This window comes from Dendrobates tinctorius, unplaced genomic scaffold (genome assembly GCF_039654945.1).
Source record: "Dendrobates tinctorius isolate UK_male_01 unplaced genomic scaffold, ASM3965494v1 ptg000136l, whole genome shotgun sequence".
Classification (NCBI taxonomy): Eukaryota; Metazoa; Chordata; class Amphibia; order Anura; family Dendrobatidae; genus Dendrobates; species Dendrobates tinctorius.
In genome coordinates, this window is record NW_027361804.1 from 7,398,239 (window position 1) to 7,416,818 (window position 18,580).

Here is an 18,580-nt window from a genome sequence, read left to right on the forward strand (position 1 = left end):
TACCACCACACCAAGACCGAATACCACATACAAAGAACAAATACCGCCATACAGTGACCAGACTACATATAACCACCACATAGTGACCGAATAATACCACATACAGGAGACAAAGACCACCACACTATGACTGGACCACATATATCCATCATTAGTGATGGTACATATCCATCCTGGTCCCGCCATATATCCATCCTGGTCCCGCCATATATCCATCATGTCCCCCCCTATATCCATCCTGGTCCCGCCATATATCCATCCTGGTCCCGCCATATATCCATCCTGGTCCCGCCATATATCCATCCTGGTCCCGCCATATATCCATCCTGGTCCCGCCATATATCCATCCTGGTCCCGCCATATATCCATCCTGGCCCCCCATATATCCATCCTGGCCCCCCATATATCCTTCGTTGCCTCCCATATAACCATCCTAACCCTCATATATCCATCCTGTTTTCCGCACCATGCCGCATCCACAGAAGTAAGAAAAAAAGTTCCACGTTAACTGCCTGCGCTTCCGGCAAAGTATGGCGTCCTCCTCCTCTCCAGAACCAATGCGATCATGCACAAATGGCTGCCAACCTAGCAGAGGCTGGCAGCTGACGTGAGTGCGCCTGTCGCAGGCAACATCACTGTCATACGCCGTCTGCAACGGGTGCGCGCACATAAGTCAGCTGTCTGCCTTAGCTGGGTCGGCAGCCTATTGTGAAGGAGCAATACATGCAGGCCCTCTGAGTCTTGCTCGGGGACTCGCCAAAACCTCAGGGCCCACCAGAGACTCCTCCAGTGTCCCGGTGGGCCAGTCCAACCCTGGTGAGGAAGAATAGTTATTCAGAACTTTAGCTAAGCAAAGTGAAGAGTCATATGGGGTCTGTATAGGCGGCCATATTATCAGTCTTAATATTAGCATATTAATAGACTTATAAGCCGCGATTATCATTAATGGTTGGAAGAGACAACTCCGGTACATTCTAATAGAGAGCTCCGACCCAAGCAAAATATCCAAACACCTTCTCTGACAAACCTTCGAAACCTTCTCAGACACAGGATTTGGAGATCGTACACCACACAGACCCCAAACACCGTGACACCCGTTTCCTTCACCAGCATGGCGCAGGTCCCCAGGAACAAACTGAGCAGCAGGAGGAGGGGAGAAGAAGTACCGGGGAAACAATTGTGGGGAGGATTGTCTTCTACGCTCCTGGAAAAACAATATAGTAGTTATATTCTTGTACATAGGGGCAGTATTATAGTAGTTATATTCTTGTACATAGGAGCAGTATTATAGTAGTTATATTCTTGTACATAGGAGCAGTATTATAGTAGTTATATTCTTGTACATAGGTGGCAGTATTATAGTAGTTATATTCTTGTACATAGGGGGCAGTATTATAGTAGTTATATTCTTGTACATAGGGGGCAGTATTATAGTAGTTATATTCTTATACATAGGAGGCAGTATTACATTAGTTATATTTCTGTATATAGGGGCAGTATTATAGTAATTATATTCCTGTACATAGGAGCAGTATTATAGTAGTTGTAGTCTTGTACATAGGAGGCAGTATTACAGTAGTTATATTTCTGTATATAGGGGGCAGTATTATAGTAATTATATTCCTGTACATAGGAGCAGTATTATAGTAGTTGTATTCTTGTACATAGGAGGCAGTATTATAGTAGTTATATTCTTGTACATAGGGGGCAGCATTATAGTAGTTATATTCTCGTACATAGGGGCAGTATTATAGTAGTTATATTCTTGTACATAGGGGGCAGTATTATAGTAGTTATATTCTTATACATAGGAGGCAGTATTACAGTAGTTATATTTCTGTATATAGGGGCAGTATTGTAGTAATTATATTCCTGTACATAGGAGCAGTATTATAGTAGTTGTATTCTTGTACATAGGAGCAGTATTATAGTAGTTATACTCTTGTACATAGGAGCAGTATTATAGTAGTTATATTCCTGTACATAGGGGCAGTATTATAGTAGTTATATTCTTGTACATAAGGGGCAGTATTATAGTAGTTTACTCTTGTACATTAATCTCGTTGTACCATTTATCTAGTTCATTATCCTACAGCAGGATGACACGGAGCACAGAGATGTCCTACCTTATGTAACAGAGAAATGCCAATAAGAAAAGTGCACAAGACATGACGTCCGCTCGACCAACAATTCCAGCCACCTGCAGGGAACCGAAAAAGAAATTTAAGATCTTGTTATTTTTATATTTTGGATATTACTTTTTTTTTATCATTGTTGTACTATAGCAGTTTACATGTGACATATATGAACATTCAATTTACTGAAAAATGTCGGTTTTATTTATTAGTCTTCTTTTCCAGAAAGATATAATGTAGTATCCACAGATTTTACTGTACTTACCGCCTCTGTGTGCACGGGGTGAACAGCGAAGAGCAGGGCTGAGGCCACCGCTTGCCTCCCGTCATCAAACACGGCGGTTCTGCAGACGTACCCCAGCAGAGCGCTCACCATACAATGTAACGCCACATTCACTGCATGGAAATAAAACGGCTCCAGGCCGCTCCAGTACACGTTTACTCTGAAGGAGAAAGGAACAGAAAAGTTATTATTGGCTACTGGATGATGAATTTACTATGTTGTTCTCCTGTGCAATTGACGATTTAGAGAGATTTTCATAACACTTCTTTTATGTGATGGATAGGAACCCGGTCGCTGATACTTTATGGCTGACAAAGTGGGTGGGGCTAATACAAGCAGTGTGGCTTATTATTACACTACTATTGCAACAATGTTAAGATCTCTCCACAGGGGATCAATGGGATTTAGATCCCGACTCATTGCTGTCACTTCAGAATTCTCCAGTGCTTTGTTCCAATCCATTTCTGGGACCCATGACCGAGGACGGAAGCCCAGCTTTCTAACTACATTGCCACCCAAAATCCTTTGGTAATCTTTATATTCCATAATGCCTTGCACACAGTAAAGTGCCAGAGGCAGCAAAACAACCCTAAAACATCTTGATCCTCCACCATATTTTACTGTAGGTATTGCGTTCTTTTCTTTTTAATTCTCATTATGTTTTCGGTAAATAGTGCTTTTTGGTAAATTACATAATTATACTATCTTGGTCTCATCTGTCCACAAGATGCTTTTCCAGAAGGATTTTGACTTACTCATGTACATTTTGGCAAACTGCAGTCTAACTTTTTTTTTTTTCTTTTCAAATAATTTTATTGCTTTTTTTTTTAGAAATAAACAGGATAGGGAAAGGAAGGTAGGTAGGAAGGGGGGGAAAGGGAGTGGGGAATAAACAACCTTGTACAGGTACAGAAAAAAATTTAAAAACTAGAGAACCCACAAATAGGCATAAAATACCATATCGAATAACAACATAAAAGGAAAGAAAAAAAAAAAATCGACAATCCTTATTATGGGGTAACATTCTTGGAGTCTAACTTTTTTTTAAATATCTGTGTCAGCAGTGGAGTCTTCCTGGATCTCCTGTCATAGTGTTTCATTTAATTCACATGAGGATGGATTGAGTCAACTTCTCCCCTGTTTATCTGGTTTCAGGTGTGATTTTCATATTTCCCACACCTGTTACTTGCCACAGGCGAGTGTGAACGAGCATCACATGCTTGAAACAAAGTTGTTTACACACAATTTTGGAAAGGTGCCAACAATTTTGTTCTGTCTAATTTTGGGGTTTTGTGTGAAATTATCTCCAATTTGCCTTTTTTTCCCTCTGTTTTTTTTTTTAAATTTGTTGTTCTCATACATAAACGAAATAAATATGTGTATAACAAAACGTGTGCAATTGCAATAATTTTCTGGGAAAAAATAGTTCATTTTCTCGAAGAATTTTGCGGGTGCCAACAATTTTCGTCATGACTGTAAATGGATGAGTTGAGAATTGTCATTATTATTTGATATACGGAGGGGCCGGTCTGGTGACACCTGGAGTGGAACAAGCATCAGCTTTCACAGACGCGGGATCTTGTTACGCAGAGGATAAAACCCGATACCATGTTACCTGGAGGCGAATCATGAGTCAGGAGTCACCCAACTCATCTGCAAAATCGGATCTTCCCTTCTTTCCGATCGGTTGCTGATTTTAACCCCTTAAATACGGGGTCATTCAATGACAGCAGCATGTAAGGCTTAGGAGTACATCGGACCCCACCAGCAAATGGAATCGCAGGGTACAGATGGGTTGCCATTGGAAGAGGTACCATGCACCATATTGGTCCACCTGGGGAGCCCAGCTACACCCTTAGGGAGACTTAAAAAAAAAAAAATAAAAAGTAACACAAATACAAACAACATAAAACTTTCCTTTACCTTAAGCATTAAGTAAAAAAAATGAATAAAAAAAACAATAATTAACATTAAATATAAAATTGTTCACGCATACTGTACGTAAAAAAACAACGTTACGGCTATTTTTTTTTTACACTGCTTCTCCCATAAAAAAAGGTTTTTTTAACTCACTAAAATACTAAAACTTCGGTATGATCACCGTAATACTGACCTGGAGAATAGAAGAATCGTGTTGTCAGGTCATTTTTACCCCAAAAATGAAAACCATAAAAAGAAAATTCCACAAAAAAACAATAAAAATTCAGGTTTTTTTTCTATTTGGAATTTTTTTCACATTTTATGGTAATGTGAATGGCGTCATTCGAAACTACAACTCGTGCCGTAAAAAAAACGAGCCCTCGTACGGATGGATCTTGGAAGACGGGGAGTAAAAAACAACTAAAGGAAAAAATGGCCGAGTCCTTAAGGGGTTAAGAAGAGATAAATCAACAGTGGGAGCGCTCTAAGGCTGTGTGCACACGCTGCGGTTTTTGCTGCGGTTTCACACCTTTAACATAGTAGAGGTGTGTGAAACCGCAGGCCAAACCGCAGGTCACTTTACCTGCGGATCCGCGCGGAAAAACCCGCAGGTGAAACCGCAGCATGTGCACATAGCCTAATTCTGGTGCTGGTACAGGGGCAGCGCAGGGGGTTAACTGGACAAATATTTCAGAAATGTAAGCATGGAGGACGCTGGCGTTCTGGAGTGAAAGGCTCGGCCTCCTCTACAAACAAACCCCATATTTTTACTAGTCGATAACCGGCCTGCGCCGCCCCTTTAAGTGGTTGCAGATGTATTTTGCTTCTCTATAAACAATCTCTTCCCCCTTCTCTACTGGAGACTTTTATGTCTGCACCAAACCCTCAGCTGTGAGGAGACGGGGTTTTAGGTGGATATTTAGCATCTGGGGCAAAGCAAACTTGTTCCTACTGACAGCAAGCAGAGATCTTGAAAATAATAAACATGGAAGTTTAGGCCTCACTTCTCTAATAGTAAAACATGCCTTTACTGCCCATAACAACCAATCGGATCGCAGCTTTAATTTTTCCACAGCTGTTTAAAAAATGAAAGTTGAGCTCTCATTGGTTGCTATGGGAGACAGATCCCAGAAATGAGGCCTAAATGTCAACAGATCCCAGAAATGAGGCCTAAATGTCTACAGATCCCAGAAATGAGGCCTAAATGTCTACAGATCCCAGAAATGAGGCCTAAATGTCTACAGATCCCAGAAATGAGGCCTAAATGTCAACAGATCCCAGAAATGAGGCCTAAATGTCAACAGATCCCAGAAATGAGGCCTAAATGTCTACAGATCCCAGAAATGAGGCCTAAATGTCTACAGATCCCAGAAATGAGGCCTAAATGTCTACAGATCCCAGAAATGAGGCCTAAATGTCTACAGATCCCAGAAATGAGGCCTAAATGTCAACAGATCCCAGAAATGAGGCCTAAATGCCTATAAATCCGCACACACCGGAGATATTGCTGTAGTTGGCGAGTCAGGTTCTTCTCACAAGGTCTCCATGCCAACACTGCACCTGACAGGAATCTCTCAGTAGTGCAGCCTCAGGCTTCAGGCCTGTAATTTCATGTGCTCATTTTTCAGCCTAGAAATAAGATATTAAGGCGCAGTTTCCACCGTACAGTAATGGAGTCACATCCTTTTGTCACGCTGTGGCCGTATGTCGTCATATAGTCCGACAATATATAGGACTTACTTCTGGGAACTTTCGGGCCTCGTGTTTTCACCCCATTGCCCCATTTGTGAAATATCACTTCCTCAAAGCCCCCTCTAATCCTCTACCATGCTCCCTGAATGTGACTCTGCCCCCCACACCCACAATACGTATAGAAAACCTTACAGACACAATGTCTTCCAGGAGATTTTGGTGGTGCCTAGTTCCTCGTGGAGTCCTGGAGGTCTCGACTTTTTCTACTACAGGGGGATGTAGTATTTGCCCATTACTAGTTCGATGCCCACCCTGACCCCAGTGCCCAGAATTACCTGAAGCTGAGGACACACAGGGGTCGGTAGGACTTATGGCTCGTGTTGTCATCCATGGCCTTGCCCCAGAAGTCATTCTTAAAGATGGTGGACAGGTTGGTCTCTCCTCGGCTGTCCGGATTATTGAGTATCGCCCATACATCATCATGGACGAACTCGCCAAACAAAGACCGGGCAAAGCATAGACCGGCAACAACAGCTGGAACTGCAAAAACCCAGATGCCAAGGTTCTCCACCATTGGAGGTTCTCCAGTCCTCCTGGACATCCCTTTGGAATCGGCAATTTGGGGTCGACCCATGTACTGGGTCTTGGATAATCCATTGGTGGTGGGTTTTGGTGTCATTCCACCACCAGTGTGACCTCCATGGGTGGTGCTGGTGATACTGCGCCCGTTTCCAGGGGGCAACATTCGGAGGTTCTTATGACTTCTGTGGTGGGCGCCGTTGCTCGATACTTGTCTTTGGCTGTTGTTTCTTCCATCGTTGGCCATGTTGTATGGTTTCTCCTTAACAACGTCTTGCACTTGATCATAGGAGACATTTTCAAGGATGACTTGGCCAACACTTCTCATACTCTCCAAGGTAGGTGTTGTCTCACATATTGAGGGGGAAGTGTCCTTCATCCATCATGATTTTTTTCACGTTCGGAGGTCTACTTCTGCTCTCCGAGGAATGAACCCAAGCGTCTCATCCTCGAAACCACAGGGTACATCTGGTGCCCAACAATTCGATCGTTACCCTTCATCGGCATTCCAGAATTTGCACCTGAAAAATATTATATCTTATTATCAACTCTCTTAAAGGGGTGTTCCACATTAAATAATTTTTGTTGCATGGTGACGTCTCGTGAACCAGTAGCTTCCCACCTTTCCATGGATTCCCAAATCTAATGCTGTTGAAAAAGTTTCTAAACCCCTTCCTGTCTAGCCAGAGATTCCCATTATTCAACCCACAACTCTTCCAGACATAACTGTTCTGCTGTCTCCCTTATTCTGGGTGGCTACCACAGGACAGCTGTCTACGGGCGAGATGTCACATATGATCATCAGACACTTCTAAAGGAAAGCTGTCTATGAAATAGGATCACTCTAATCCTCAGCTGCCCTCTCTGACACCAGTTCTGACTTTACTGTCTCTTTAAATCAGCTGTCAGCTCTTCATAGTCCAGCTGTCTCTACAGACAACCACAATATACACATATATACCTCTATGTATACAATGTATCAGTGCTGTCTCTCCAGCAGTCCTTATATATACACAATGTATCAGAGCCGTCTCTCCAGCAGTCCTTATATATACAATGTATCAGTGCCGTCTCTCCAGCAGTCTGTATGTACAATGTATCAGAGCTGTCTCTCCAGCAGTCCTTATATATACAATGTATCAGAGCCGTCTCTCCAGCAGTCCTTATATATACAATGTATCAGTGCTGTCTCTCCAGCAGTCCGTATATACAATGTATCAGTGCTGTCTCTCCAGCAGTCCTTATATATACAATGTATCAGTGCCGTCTCTCCAGCAGTCCTTATATATACACAATGTATCAGAGCCGTCTCTCCAGCAGTCTGTATGTACAATGTATCAGAGCCGTCTCTCCAGCAGTCTGTATTTACAATGTATCAGAGCTGTCTCTCCAGCAGTCCTTATATATACAATGTATCAGTGCCGTCTCTCCAGCAGTCCTTATATATACACAATGTATCAGAGCCGTCTCTCCAGCAGTCCGTATATACAATGTATCAGAGCCGTCTCTCCAGCAGTCCTTATATATACAATGTATCAGTGCTGTCTCTCCAGCAGTCCGTATATACACAATGTATCAGAGCCGTCTCTCCAGCAGTCCGTATATACACAATGTATCAGTGCTGTCTCTCCAACAGTCTGGATATACAATGTATCAGAACTGTCTCTCCAGCAGTCTGTATGTACAATGTATCAGAGCCGTCTCTCCAGCAGTCCGTATATACAATGTATCAGTGCTGTCTCTCCAGCAGTCCTTATATATACAATGTATCAGTGCTGTCTCTCCAGCAGTCCTTATATATACAATGTATCAGTGCTGTCTCTCCAGCAGTCCTTATATATACAATGTATCAGTGCTGTCTCTCCAGCAGTCTGTATGTACAATGTATCAGAGCCGTCTCTCCAGCAGTCCGTATATACAATGTATCAGTGCTGTCTCTCCAGCAGTCCTTATATATACAATGTATCAGTGCTGTCTCTCCAGCAGTCCTTATATATACAATGTATCAGTGCTGTCTCTCCAGCAGTCCTTATATATACAATGTATCAGAGCTGTCTCTCCAGCAGTCCTTATATATACAATGTATCAGAGCCGTCTCTCCAGCAGTCCTTATATATACAATGTATCAGTGCTGTCTCTCCAGCAGTCCTTATATATACAATGTATCAGTGCTGTCTCTCCAACAGTCCTTATATATACAATGTATCAGTGCTGTCTCTCCAACAGTCTGGATATACAATGTATCAGAGCTGTCTCTCCAGCAGTCCTTATATATACAATGTATCAGAGCTGTCTCTCCAGCAGTCTGTATATACAATGTATCAGTGCTGTCTCTCCAGCAGTCTGTATATACAATGTATCAGAGCCGTCTCTCCAGCAGTCCGTATATACAATGTATCAGAGCTGTCTCTCCAGCAGTCCGTATATACAATGTATCAGTGCTGTCTCTCCAGCAGTCCGTATATACAATGTATCAGAGCTGTCTCTCCAGCAGTCTGTATATACAATGTATCAGAGCCGTCTCTCCAGCAGTCCGTATATACAATGTATCAGTGCTGTCTCTCCAGCAGTCCGTATATACAATGTATCAGAGCCGTCTCTCCAGCAGTCCGTATATACAATGTATCAGAGCCGTCTCTCCAGCAGTCCGTATATACAATGTATCAGAGCTGTCTCTCCAGCAGTCTGTATATACAATGTATCAGTGCTGTCTCTCCAGCAGTCTGTATATACAATGTATCAGAGCTGTCTCTCCAGCAGTCCGTATATACAATGTATCAGTGCTGTCTCTCCAGCAGTCTGTATATACAATGTATCAGAGCCGTCTCTCCAGCAGTCCGTATATACAATGTATCAGAGCTGTCTCTCCAGCAGTCCGTATATACAATGTATCAGAGCTGTCTCTCCAGCAGTCCTTATATATACAATGTATCAGAGCCGTCTCTCCAGCAGTCCTTATATATACAATGTATCAGAGCCGTCTCTCCAGCAGTCCTTATATATACAATGTATCAGTGCTGTCTCTCCAGCAGTCCTTATATATACAATGTATCAGTGCTGTCTCTCCAGCAGTCCTTATATATACAATGTATCAGTGCTGTCTCTCCAGCAGTCCGTATATACAATGTATCAGAGCTGTCTCTCCAGCAGTCCGTATATACAATGTATCAGTGCTGTCTCTCCAGCAGTCCGTATATACAATGTATCAGAGCTGTCTCTCCAGCAGTCCGTATATACAATGTATCAGTGCTGTCTCTCCAGCAGTCCGTATATACAATGTATCAGAGCTGTCTCTCCAGCAGTCCGTATATACAATGTATCAGTGCTGTCTCTCCAGCAGTCTGTATATACAATGTATCAGAGCCGTCTCTCCAGCAGTCCGTATATACAATGTATCAGAGCTGTCTCTCCAGCAGTCCTTATATATACAATGTATCAGTGCTGTCTCTCCAGCAGTCTGTATATACAATGTATCAGTGCTGTCTCTCCAGCAGTCCGTATATACAATGTATCAGAGCTGTCTCTCCAGCAGTCCGTATATACAATGTATCAGTGCTGTCTCTCCAGCAGTCCGTATATACAATGTATCAGTGCTGTCTCTCCAGCAGTCCGTATATACAATGTATCAGAGCCGTCTCTCCAGCAGTCCGTATATACAATGTATCAGTGCTGTCTCTCCAGCAGTCTGTATATACAATGTATCAGTGCTGTCTCTCCAGCAGTCCGTATATACAATGTATCAGTGCTGTCTCTCCAGCAGTCTGTATATACAATGTATCAGAGCTGTCTCTCCAGCAGTCCTTATATATACAATGTATCAGTGCTGTCTCTCCAGCAGTCTGTATATACAATGTATCAGAGCCGTCTCTCCAGCAGTCCTTATATATACAATGTATCAGTGCTGTCTCTCCAGCAGTCTGTATATACAATGTATCAGAGCTGTCTCTCCAGCAGTCCTTATATATACAATGTATCAGTGCTGTCTCTCCAGCAGTCCGTATATACAATGTATCAGAGCTGTCTCTCCAGCAGTCTGTATATACAATGTATCAGAGCTGTCTCTCCAGCAGTCCTTATATATACAATGTATCAGTGCTGTCTCTCCAGCAGTCCTTATATATACAATGTATCAGTGCTGTCTCTCCAGCAGTCCGTATATACAATGTATCAGTGCTGTCTCTCCAGCAGTCTGTATATACAATGTATCAGAGCTGTCTCTCCAGCAGTCCTTATATATACAATGTATCAGTGCTGTCTCTCCAGCAGTCCGTATATACAATGTATCAGAGCTGTCTCTCCAGCAGTCCTTATATATACAATGTATCAGTGCTGTCTCTCCAGCAGTCCGTATATACAATGTATCAGTGCTGTCTCTCCAGCAGTCCGTATATACAATGTATCAGTGCTGTCTCTCCAGCAGTCCGTATATACAATGTATCAGAGCTGTCTCTCCAGCAGTCCGTATATACAATGTATCAGTGCTGTCTCTCCAGCAGTCCGTATATACAATGTATCAGTGCTGTCTCTCCAGCAGTCCGTATATACAATGTATCAGTGCTGTCTCTCCAGCAGTCCTTATATATACAATGTATCAGTGCTGTCTCTCCAGCAGTCTGTATATACAATGTATCAGTGCTGTCTCTCCAGCAGTCCGTATATACAATGTATCAGAGCTGTCTCTCCAGCAGTCCGTATATACAATGTATCAGTGCTGTCTCTCCAGCAGTCCGTATATACAATGTATCAGTGCTGTCTCTCCAGCAGTCCGTATATACAATGTATCAGTGCTGTCTCTCCAGCAGTCCTTATATATACAATGTATCAGTGCTGTCTCTCCAGCAGTCTGTATATACAATGTATCAGTGCTGTCTCTCCAGCAGTCCGTATATACAATGTATCAGTGCTGTCTCTCCAGCAGTCTGTATATACAATGTATCAGAGCTGTCTCTCCAGCAGTCCGTATATACAATGTATCAGTGCTGTCTCTCCAGCAGTCCGTATATACAATGTATCAGAGCCGTCTCTCCAGCAGTCTGTATATACAATGTATCAGTGCTGTCTCTCCAGCAGTCCGTATATACAATGTATCAGTGCTGTCTCTCCAGCAGTCCGTATATACAATGTATCAGTGCTGTCTCTCCAGCAGTCCGTATATACAATGTATCAGTGCTGTCTCTCCAGCAGTCCGTATATACAATGTATCAGTGCTGTCTCTCCAGCAGTCCTTATATATACAATGTATCAGTGCTGTCTCTCCAGCAGTCTGTATATACAATGTATCAGTGCTGTCTCTCCAGCAGTCCGTATATACAATGTATCAGTGCTGTCTCTCCAGCAGTCTGTATATACAATGTATCAGAGCTGTCTCTCCAGCAGTCCGTATATACAATGTATCAGTGCTGTCTCTCCAGCAGTCCGTATATACAATGTATCAGAGCCGTCTCTCCAGCAGTCTGTATATACAATGTATCAGTGCTGTCTCTCCAGCAGTCCTTGTACTGTTGTCTCTGACTGTCTGTCGGTCTCTCTCTCCTCTCTATATAGTCCAGACTGTCTCTATGTGCAGTCCCTGCAGTCCATAAACTGTCCCTAGAGAGAGCAGTCTCGCTGCTACATCAATGTCTCTCTCTTCCTATAGGTGCAGTCTCTCTAATGCCCGTGCGTAACCCTGCAGTCTCCTCATCCAGGTGAGGTCTCTCTACCGCAGCCTCTGTCTACAGCAATGTCTTCATGTCGGTGCGGTCTCTTCCATGTAAACGGTCTATATCCAGTGCACCTATTGTGCTGTCTCTCGATGTAGGTGTCGTCTCTCCTGTGACAGTCAGCTCTCTGTGATCTCTGTGGATACCTGCAGTCTCGGAGCTGTCAGAGGTTACGGTGCTGGCTGCAGTGTCGCAGGTGTCTCGGTGCAGGTAGAGGCCTCAGAGGAGTCTCTGTGGGACCTGCAGTCTCGGTGCTGTCTCTCTCTCTCTCTTCTCCTCCCCGCACAGCTGCAAACACATCAGCCGCCTCCTCCCCGCGCATCCTCAGTGCAGCCTGTGCAGGGGCCTGGACTCAGGAGCTGTGCGGGAACTACAAGTCCCAGCCTGTGTCTGTGCGCCCTCTATATACAACTACAACTCCCAGCCTGTGTCTGTGCGCCCTCTATATACAACTACAAGTCCCAGCCTGTGTCTGTGCTCCCTCTATATACAACTACAAGTCCCAGCCTGTGTCTGTGCGCCCTCTATATACAACTACAAGTCCCAGCCTGTGTCTGTGCTCCCTCTATATACAACTACAAGTCCCAGCATGTGTCTGTGCTCCCTCTATATACAACTACAAGTCCCAGCCTGTGTCTTTGCTCCCTCTATATACAACTACAAGTCCCAGCCTGTGTCTGTGCTCCCTCTATATACAACTACAAGTCCCAGCATGTGTCTGTGCTCCCTCTATATACAACTACAAGTCCCAGCATGTGTCTGTGCTCCCTCTATATACAACTACAAGTCCCAGCCTGTGTCTGTGCTCCCTCTATATACAACTACAAGTCCCAGCATGTGTCTGTGCTCCCTCTATATACAACTACAAGTCCCAGCATGTGTCTGTGCTCCCTCTATATACAACTACAAGTCCCAGCATGTGTCTGTGCTCCCTCTATATACAACTACAAGTCCCAGCATGTGTCTGTGCTCCCTCTATATACAACTACAAGTCCCAGCATGTGTCTGTGCGCCCTCTATATACAACTACAAGTCCCAGCCTGTGTCTGTGCTCCCTCTATATACAACTACAAGTCCCAGCCTGTGTCTGTGCACCCTCTATATACAACTACAAGTCCCAGCATGTGTCTGTGCTCCCTCTATATACAACTACAAGTCCCAGCATGTGTCTGTGCTCCCTCTATATACAACTACAAGTCCCAGCATGTGTCTGTGCTCCCTCTATATACAACTACAAGTCCCAGCATGTGTCTGTGCTCCCTCTATATACAACTACAAGTCCCAGCATGTGTCTGTGCTCCCTCTATATACAACTACAAGTCCCAGCATGTGTCTGTGCTCCCTCTATATACAACTACAAGTCCCAGCCTGTGTCTGTGCTCCCTCTATATACAACTACAAGTCCCAGCATGTGTCTGTGCTCCCTCTATATACAACTACAAGTCCCAGCATGTGTCTGTGCTCCCTCTATATACAACTACAAGTCCCAGCATGTGTCTGTGCTCCCTCTATATACAACTACAAGTCCCAGCATGTGTCTGTGCTCCCTCTATATACAACTACAAGTCCCAGCCTGTGTCTGTGCTCCCTCTATATACAACTACAAGTCCCAGCCTGTGTCTGTGCTCCCTCTATATACAACTACAAGTCCCAGCATGTGTCTGTGCTCCCTCTATATACAACTACAAGTCCCAGCATGTGTCTGTGCTCCCTCTATATACAACTACAAGTCCCAGCATGTGTCTGTGCTCCCTCTATATACAACTACAAGTCCCAGCCTGTGTCTGTGCTCCCTCTATATACAACTACAAGTCCCAGCCTGTGTCTGTGCTCCCTCTATATACAACTACAAGTCCCAGCCTGTGTCTGTGCGCCCTCTATATACAACTACAAGTCCCAGCCTGTGTCTGTGCGCCCTCTATATACAACTACAAGTCCCAGCCTGTGTCTGTGCGCCCTCTATATACAACTACAAGTCCCAGCATGTGTCTGTGCTCCCTCTATATACAACTACAAGTCCCAGCATGTGTCTGTGCGCCCTCTATATACAACTACAAGTCCCAGCATGTGTCTGTGCTCCCTCTATATACAACTACAAGTCCCAGCATGTGTCTGTGCTCCCTCTATATACAACTACAAGTCCCAGCCTGTGTCTGTGCGCCCTCTATATACAACTACAAGTCCCAGCCTGTGTCTGTGCTCCCTCTATATACAACTACAAGTCCCAGCATGTGTCTGTGCTCCCTCTATATACAACTACAAGTCCCAGCACGTGTCTGAGCTCCCTCTATATACAACTACAAGTCCCAGCACGTGTCTGTGCTCCCTCTATATACAACTACAAGTCCCAGCATGTGTCTGTGCGCCCTCTATATACAACTACAAGTCCCAGCCTGTGTCTGTGCTCCCTCTATATACAACTACAAGTCCCAGCATGTGTCTGTGCTCCCTCTATATACAACTACAAGTCCCAGCACGTGTCTGTGCGCCCTCTATATACAACTACAAGTCCCAGCCTGTGTCTGTGCTCCCTCTATATACAACTACAAGTCCCAGCACGTGTCTGTGCGCCCTCTATATACAACTACAAGTCCCAGCCTGTGTCTGTGCTCCCTCTATATACAACTACAAGTCCCAGCATGTGTCTGTGCTCCCTCTATATACAACTACAAGTCCCAGCACGTGTCTGTGCTCCCTCTATATACAACTACAAGTCCCAGCACGTGTCTGTGCTCCCTCTATATACAACTACAAGTCCCAGCATGTGTCTGTGCTCCCTCTATATAAAACTACAAGTCCCAGCATGTGTCTGTGCGCCCTCTATATACAACTACAAGTCCCAGCCTGTGTCTGTGCTCCCTCTATATACAACTACAAGTCCCAGCCTGTGTCTGTGCGCCCTCTATATACAACTACAAGTCCCAGCATGTGTCTGTGCGCCCTCTATATACAACTACAAGTCCCAGCCTGTGTCTGTGCTCCCTCTATATACAACTACAATCCCAGCATGTGTCCGTGCTCCCTCTATATACAACTACAAGTCCCAGCCTGTGTCTGTGCGCCCTCTATATACAACTACAAGTCCCAGCATGTGTCTGTGCGCCCTCTATATACAACTACAAGTCCCAGCATGTGTCTGTGCGCCCTCTATATACAACTACAAGTCCCAGCATGTGTCTGTGCGCCCTCTATATACAACTACAAGTCCCAGCCTGTGTCTGTGCTCCCTCTATATACAACTACAAGTCCCAGCCTGTGTCTGTGCGCCCTCTATATACAACTACAAGTCCCAGCCTGTGTCTGTGCGCCCTCTATATACAACTACAAGTCCCAGCCTGTGTCTGTGCTCCCTCTATATACAACTACAAGTCCCAGCCTGTGTCTGTGCGCCCTCTATATACAACTACAAGTCCCAGCATGTGTCTGTGCGCCCTCTATATACAACTGCAAGTCCCAGCCTGTGTCTGTGCGCCCTCTATATACAACTACAAGTCCCAGCATGTGTCTGTGCTCCCTCTATATAAAACTACAAGTCCCAGCATGTGTCTGTGCTCCCTCTATATACAACTACAAGTCCCAGCCTGTGTCTGTGCTCCCTCTATATACAACTACAAGTCCCAGCCTGTGTCTGTGCTCCCTCTATATAAAACTACAAGTCCCAGCATGTGTCTGTGCTCCCTCTATATACAACTACAAGTCCCAGCCTGTGTCTGTGCTCCCTCTATATAAAACTACAAGTCCCAGCATGTGTCTGTGCTCCCTCTATATACAACTACAAGTCCCAGCATGTGTCTGTGCTCCCTCTATATACAACTACAAGTCCCAGCCTGTGTCTGTGCTCCCTCTATATACAACGACAAGTCCCAGCCTGTGTCTGTGCTCCCTCTATATACAACTACAAGTCCCAGCCTGTGTCTGTGCTCCCTCTATATACAACTACAAGTCCCAGCCTGTGTCTGTGCTCCCTCTATATACAACTACAAGTCCCAGCATGTGTCTGTGCTCCCTCTATATAAAACTACAAGTCCCAGCATGTGTCTGTGCTCCCTCTATATACAACTACAAGTCCCAGCATGTGTCTGTGCTCCCTCTATATACAACTACAAGTCCCAGCATGTGTCTGTGCTCCCTCTATATACAACTACAAGTCCCAGCCTGTGTCTGTGCTCCCTCTATATAAAACTACAAGTCCCAGCCTGTGTCTGTGCTCCCTCTATATACAACTACAAGTCCCAGCCTTTGTCTGTGCTCCCTCTATATACAACTACAAGTCCCAGCCTGTGTCTGTGCGCCCTCTATATACAACTTCAAGTCCCAGCATGTGTCTGTGCTCCCTCTATATACAACTACAAGTCCCAGCCTGTGTCTGTGCTCCCTCTATATAAAACTACAAGTCCCAGCCTGTGTCTGTGCTCCCTCTATATACAACTACAAGTCCCAGCCTGTGTCTGTGCTCCCTCTATATAAAACTACAAGTCCCAGCCTGTGTCTGTGCTCCCTCTATATACAACTACAAGTCCCAGCCTTTGTCTGTGCTCCCTCTATATACAACTACAAGTCCCAGCCTGTGTCTGTGCGCCCTCTATATACAACTACAAGTCCCAGCATGTGTCTGTGCTCCCTCTATATACAACTACAAGTCCCAGCCTGTGTCTGTGCTCCCTCTATATAAAACTACAAGTCCCAGCCTGTGTCTGTGCTCCCTCTATATACAACTACAAGTCCCAGCCTTTGTCTGTGCTCCCTCTATATACAACTACAAGTCCCAGCCTGTGTCTGTGCGCCCTCTATATACAACTACAAGTCCCAGCACGTGTCTGTGCTCCCTCTATATACAACTACAAGTCCCAGCCTGTGTCTGTGCTCCCTCTATATACAACTACAAGTCCCAGCATGTGTCTGTGCTCCCTCTATATACAACTACAAGTCCCAGCACGTGTCTGTGCTCCCTCTATATACAACTACAAGTCCCAGCCTGTGTCTGTGCTCCCTCTATATACAACTACAAGTCCCAGCCTGTGTCTGTGCGCCCTCTATATACAACTTCAAGTCCCAGCCTGTGTCTGTGCTCCCTCTATATACAACTACAAGTCCCAGCCTGTGTCTGTGCGCCCTCTATATACAACTACAAGTCCCAGCCTGTGTCTGTGCTCCCTCTATATACAACTACAAGTCCCAGCCTGTGTCTGTGCGCCCTCTATATACAACTTCAAGTCCCAGCCTGTGTCTGTGCTCCCTCTATATACAACTACAAGTCCCAGCATGTGTCTGTGCTCCCTCTATATACAACTACAAGTCCCAGCCTGTGTCTGTGCTCCCTCTATATACAACTACAAGTCCCAGCACGTGTCTGTGCTCCCTCTATATACAACTACAAGTCCCAGCCTGTGTCTGTGCTCCCTCTATATACAACTACAAGTCCCAGCATGTGTCTGTGTGCCCTCTATATACAACTACAAGTCCCAGCATGTGTCTTTGCCCCCTCTATATACAACTACAAGTCCCAGCCTGTGTCTGTGCTCCCTCTATATACAACTACAAGTCCCAGCATGTGTCTGTGCTCCCTCTATATACAACTACAAGTCCCAGCCTGTGTCTGTGCTCCCTCTATATACAACTACAAGTCCCAGCATGTGTCTGTGCTCCCTCTATATACAACTACAAGTCCCAGCATGTGTCTGTGCTCCCTCTATATACAACTACAAGTCCCAGCCTGTGTCTGTGCTCCCTCTATATACAACTACAAGTCCCAGCCTGTGTCTGTGCGCCCTCTATATACAACTACAAGTCCCAGCCTGTGTCTGTGCGCCCTCTATATACAACTACAAGTCCCAGCATGTGTCTGTGCTCCCTCTATATACAACTACAAGTCCCAGCACGTGTCTGTGCTCCCTCTATATACAACTACAAGTCCCAGCCTGTGTCTGTGCTCCCTCTATATACAACTACAAGTCCCAGCATGTGTCTGTGTGCCCTCTATATACAACTACAAGTCCCAGCATGTGTCTTTGCCCCCTCTATATACAACTACAAGTCCCAGCCTGTGTCTGTGCTCCCTCTATATACAACTACAAGTCCCAGCCTGTGTCTGTGCTCCCTCTATATACAACTACAAGTCCCAGCCTGTGTCTGTGCGCCCTCTATATACAACTACAAGTCCCAGCCTGTGTCTGTGCGCCCTCTATATACAACTACAAGTCCCAGCATGTGTCTGTGCTCCCTCTATATACAACTACAAGTCCCAGCACGTGTCTGTGCTCCCTCTATAT

The 18,580-nt window shown here is 44.9% G+C and overlaps 1 protein-coding gene across 2 annotated transcripts in view; it reads right to left on the reverse strand.

Annotated features, from left to right (window-relative positions):
• TMTC1 (transmembrane O-mannosyltransferase targeting cadherins 1) overlaps positions 1-12,831 on the reverse strand; it is a 29,234-nt gene extending 16,403 nt beyond the window's left edge. Inside the window, exons 1-5 of one of the 2 annotated variants that reach the window (XM_073544257.1) lie at positions 12,458-12,831; positions 6,366-7,130; positions 2,401-2,578; positions 2,127-2,200; positions 1,028-1,204 (exon numbers count right to left, since the gene is read on the reverse strand). In XM_073544257.1, coding sequence (XP_073400358.1) covers positions 1,028-1,204; positions 2,127-2,200; positions 2,401-2,578; positions 6,366-6,988 — 1,052 coding nt within the window. In that variant the 5' untranslated portion in view covers positions 6,989-7,130; positions 12,458-12,831. The remainder of the gene's footprint in view (positions 1-1,027; positions 1,205-2,126; positions 2,201-2,400; positions 2,579-6,365; positions 7,131-12,457) is intronic. The other variant, XM_073544258.1, reaches the window with a different exon arrangement.
• Between the last annotated feature and the right edge of the window lie 5,749 nt (positions 12,832-18,580).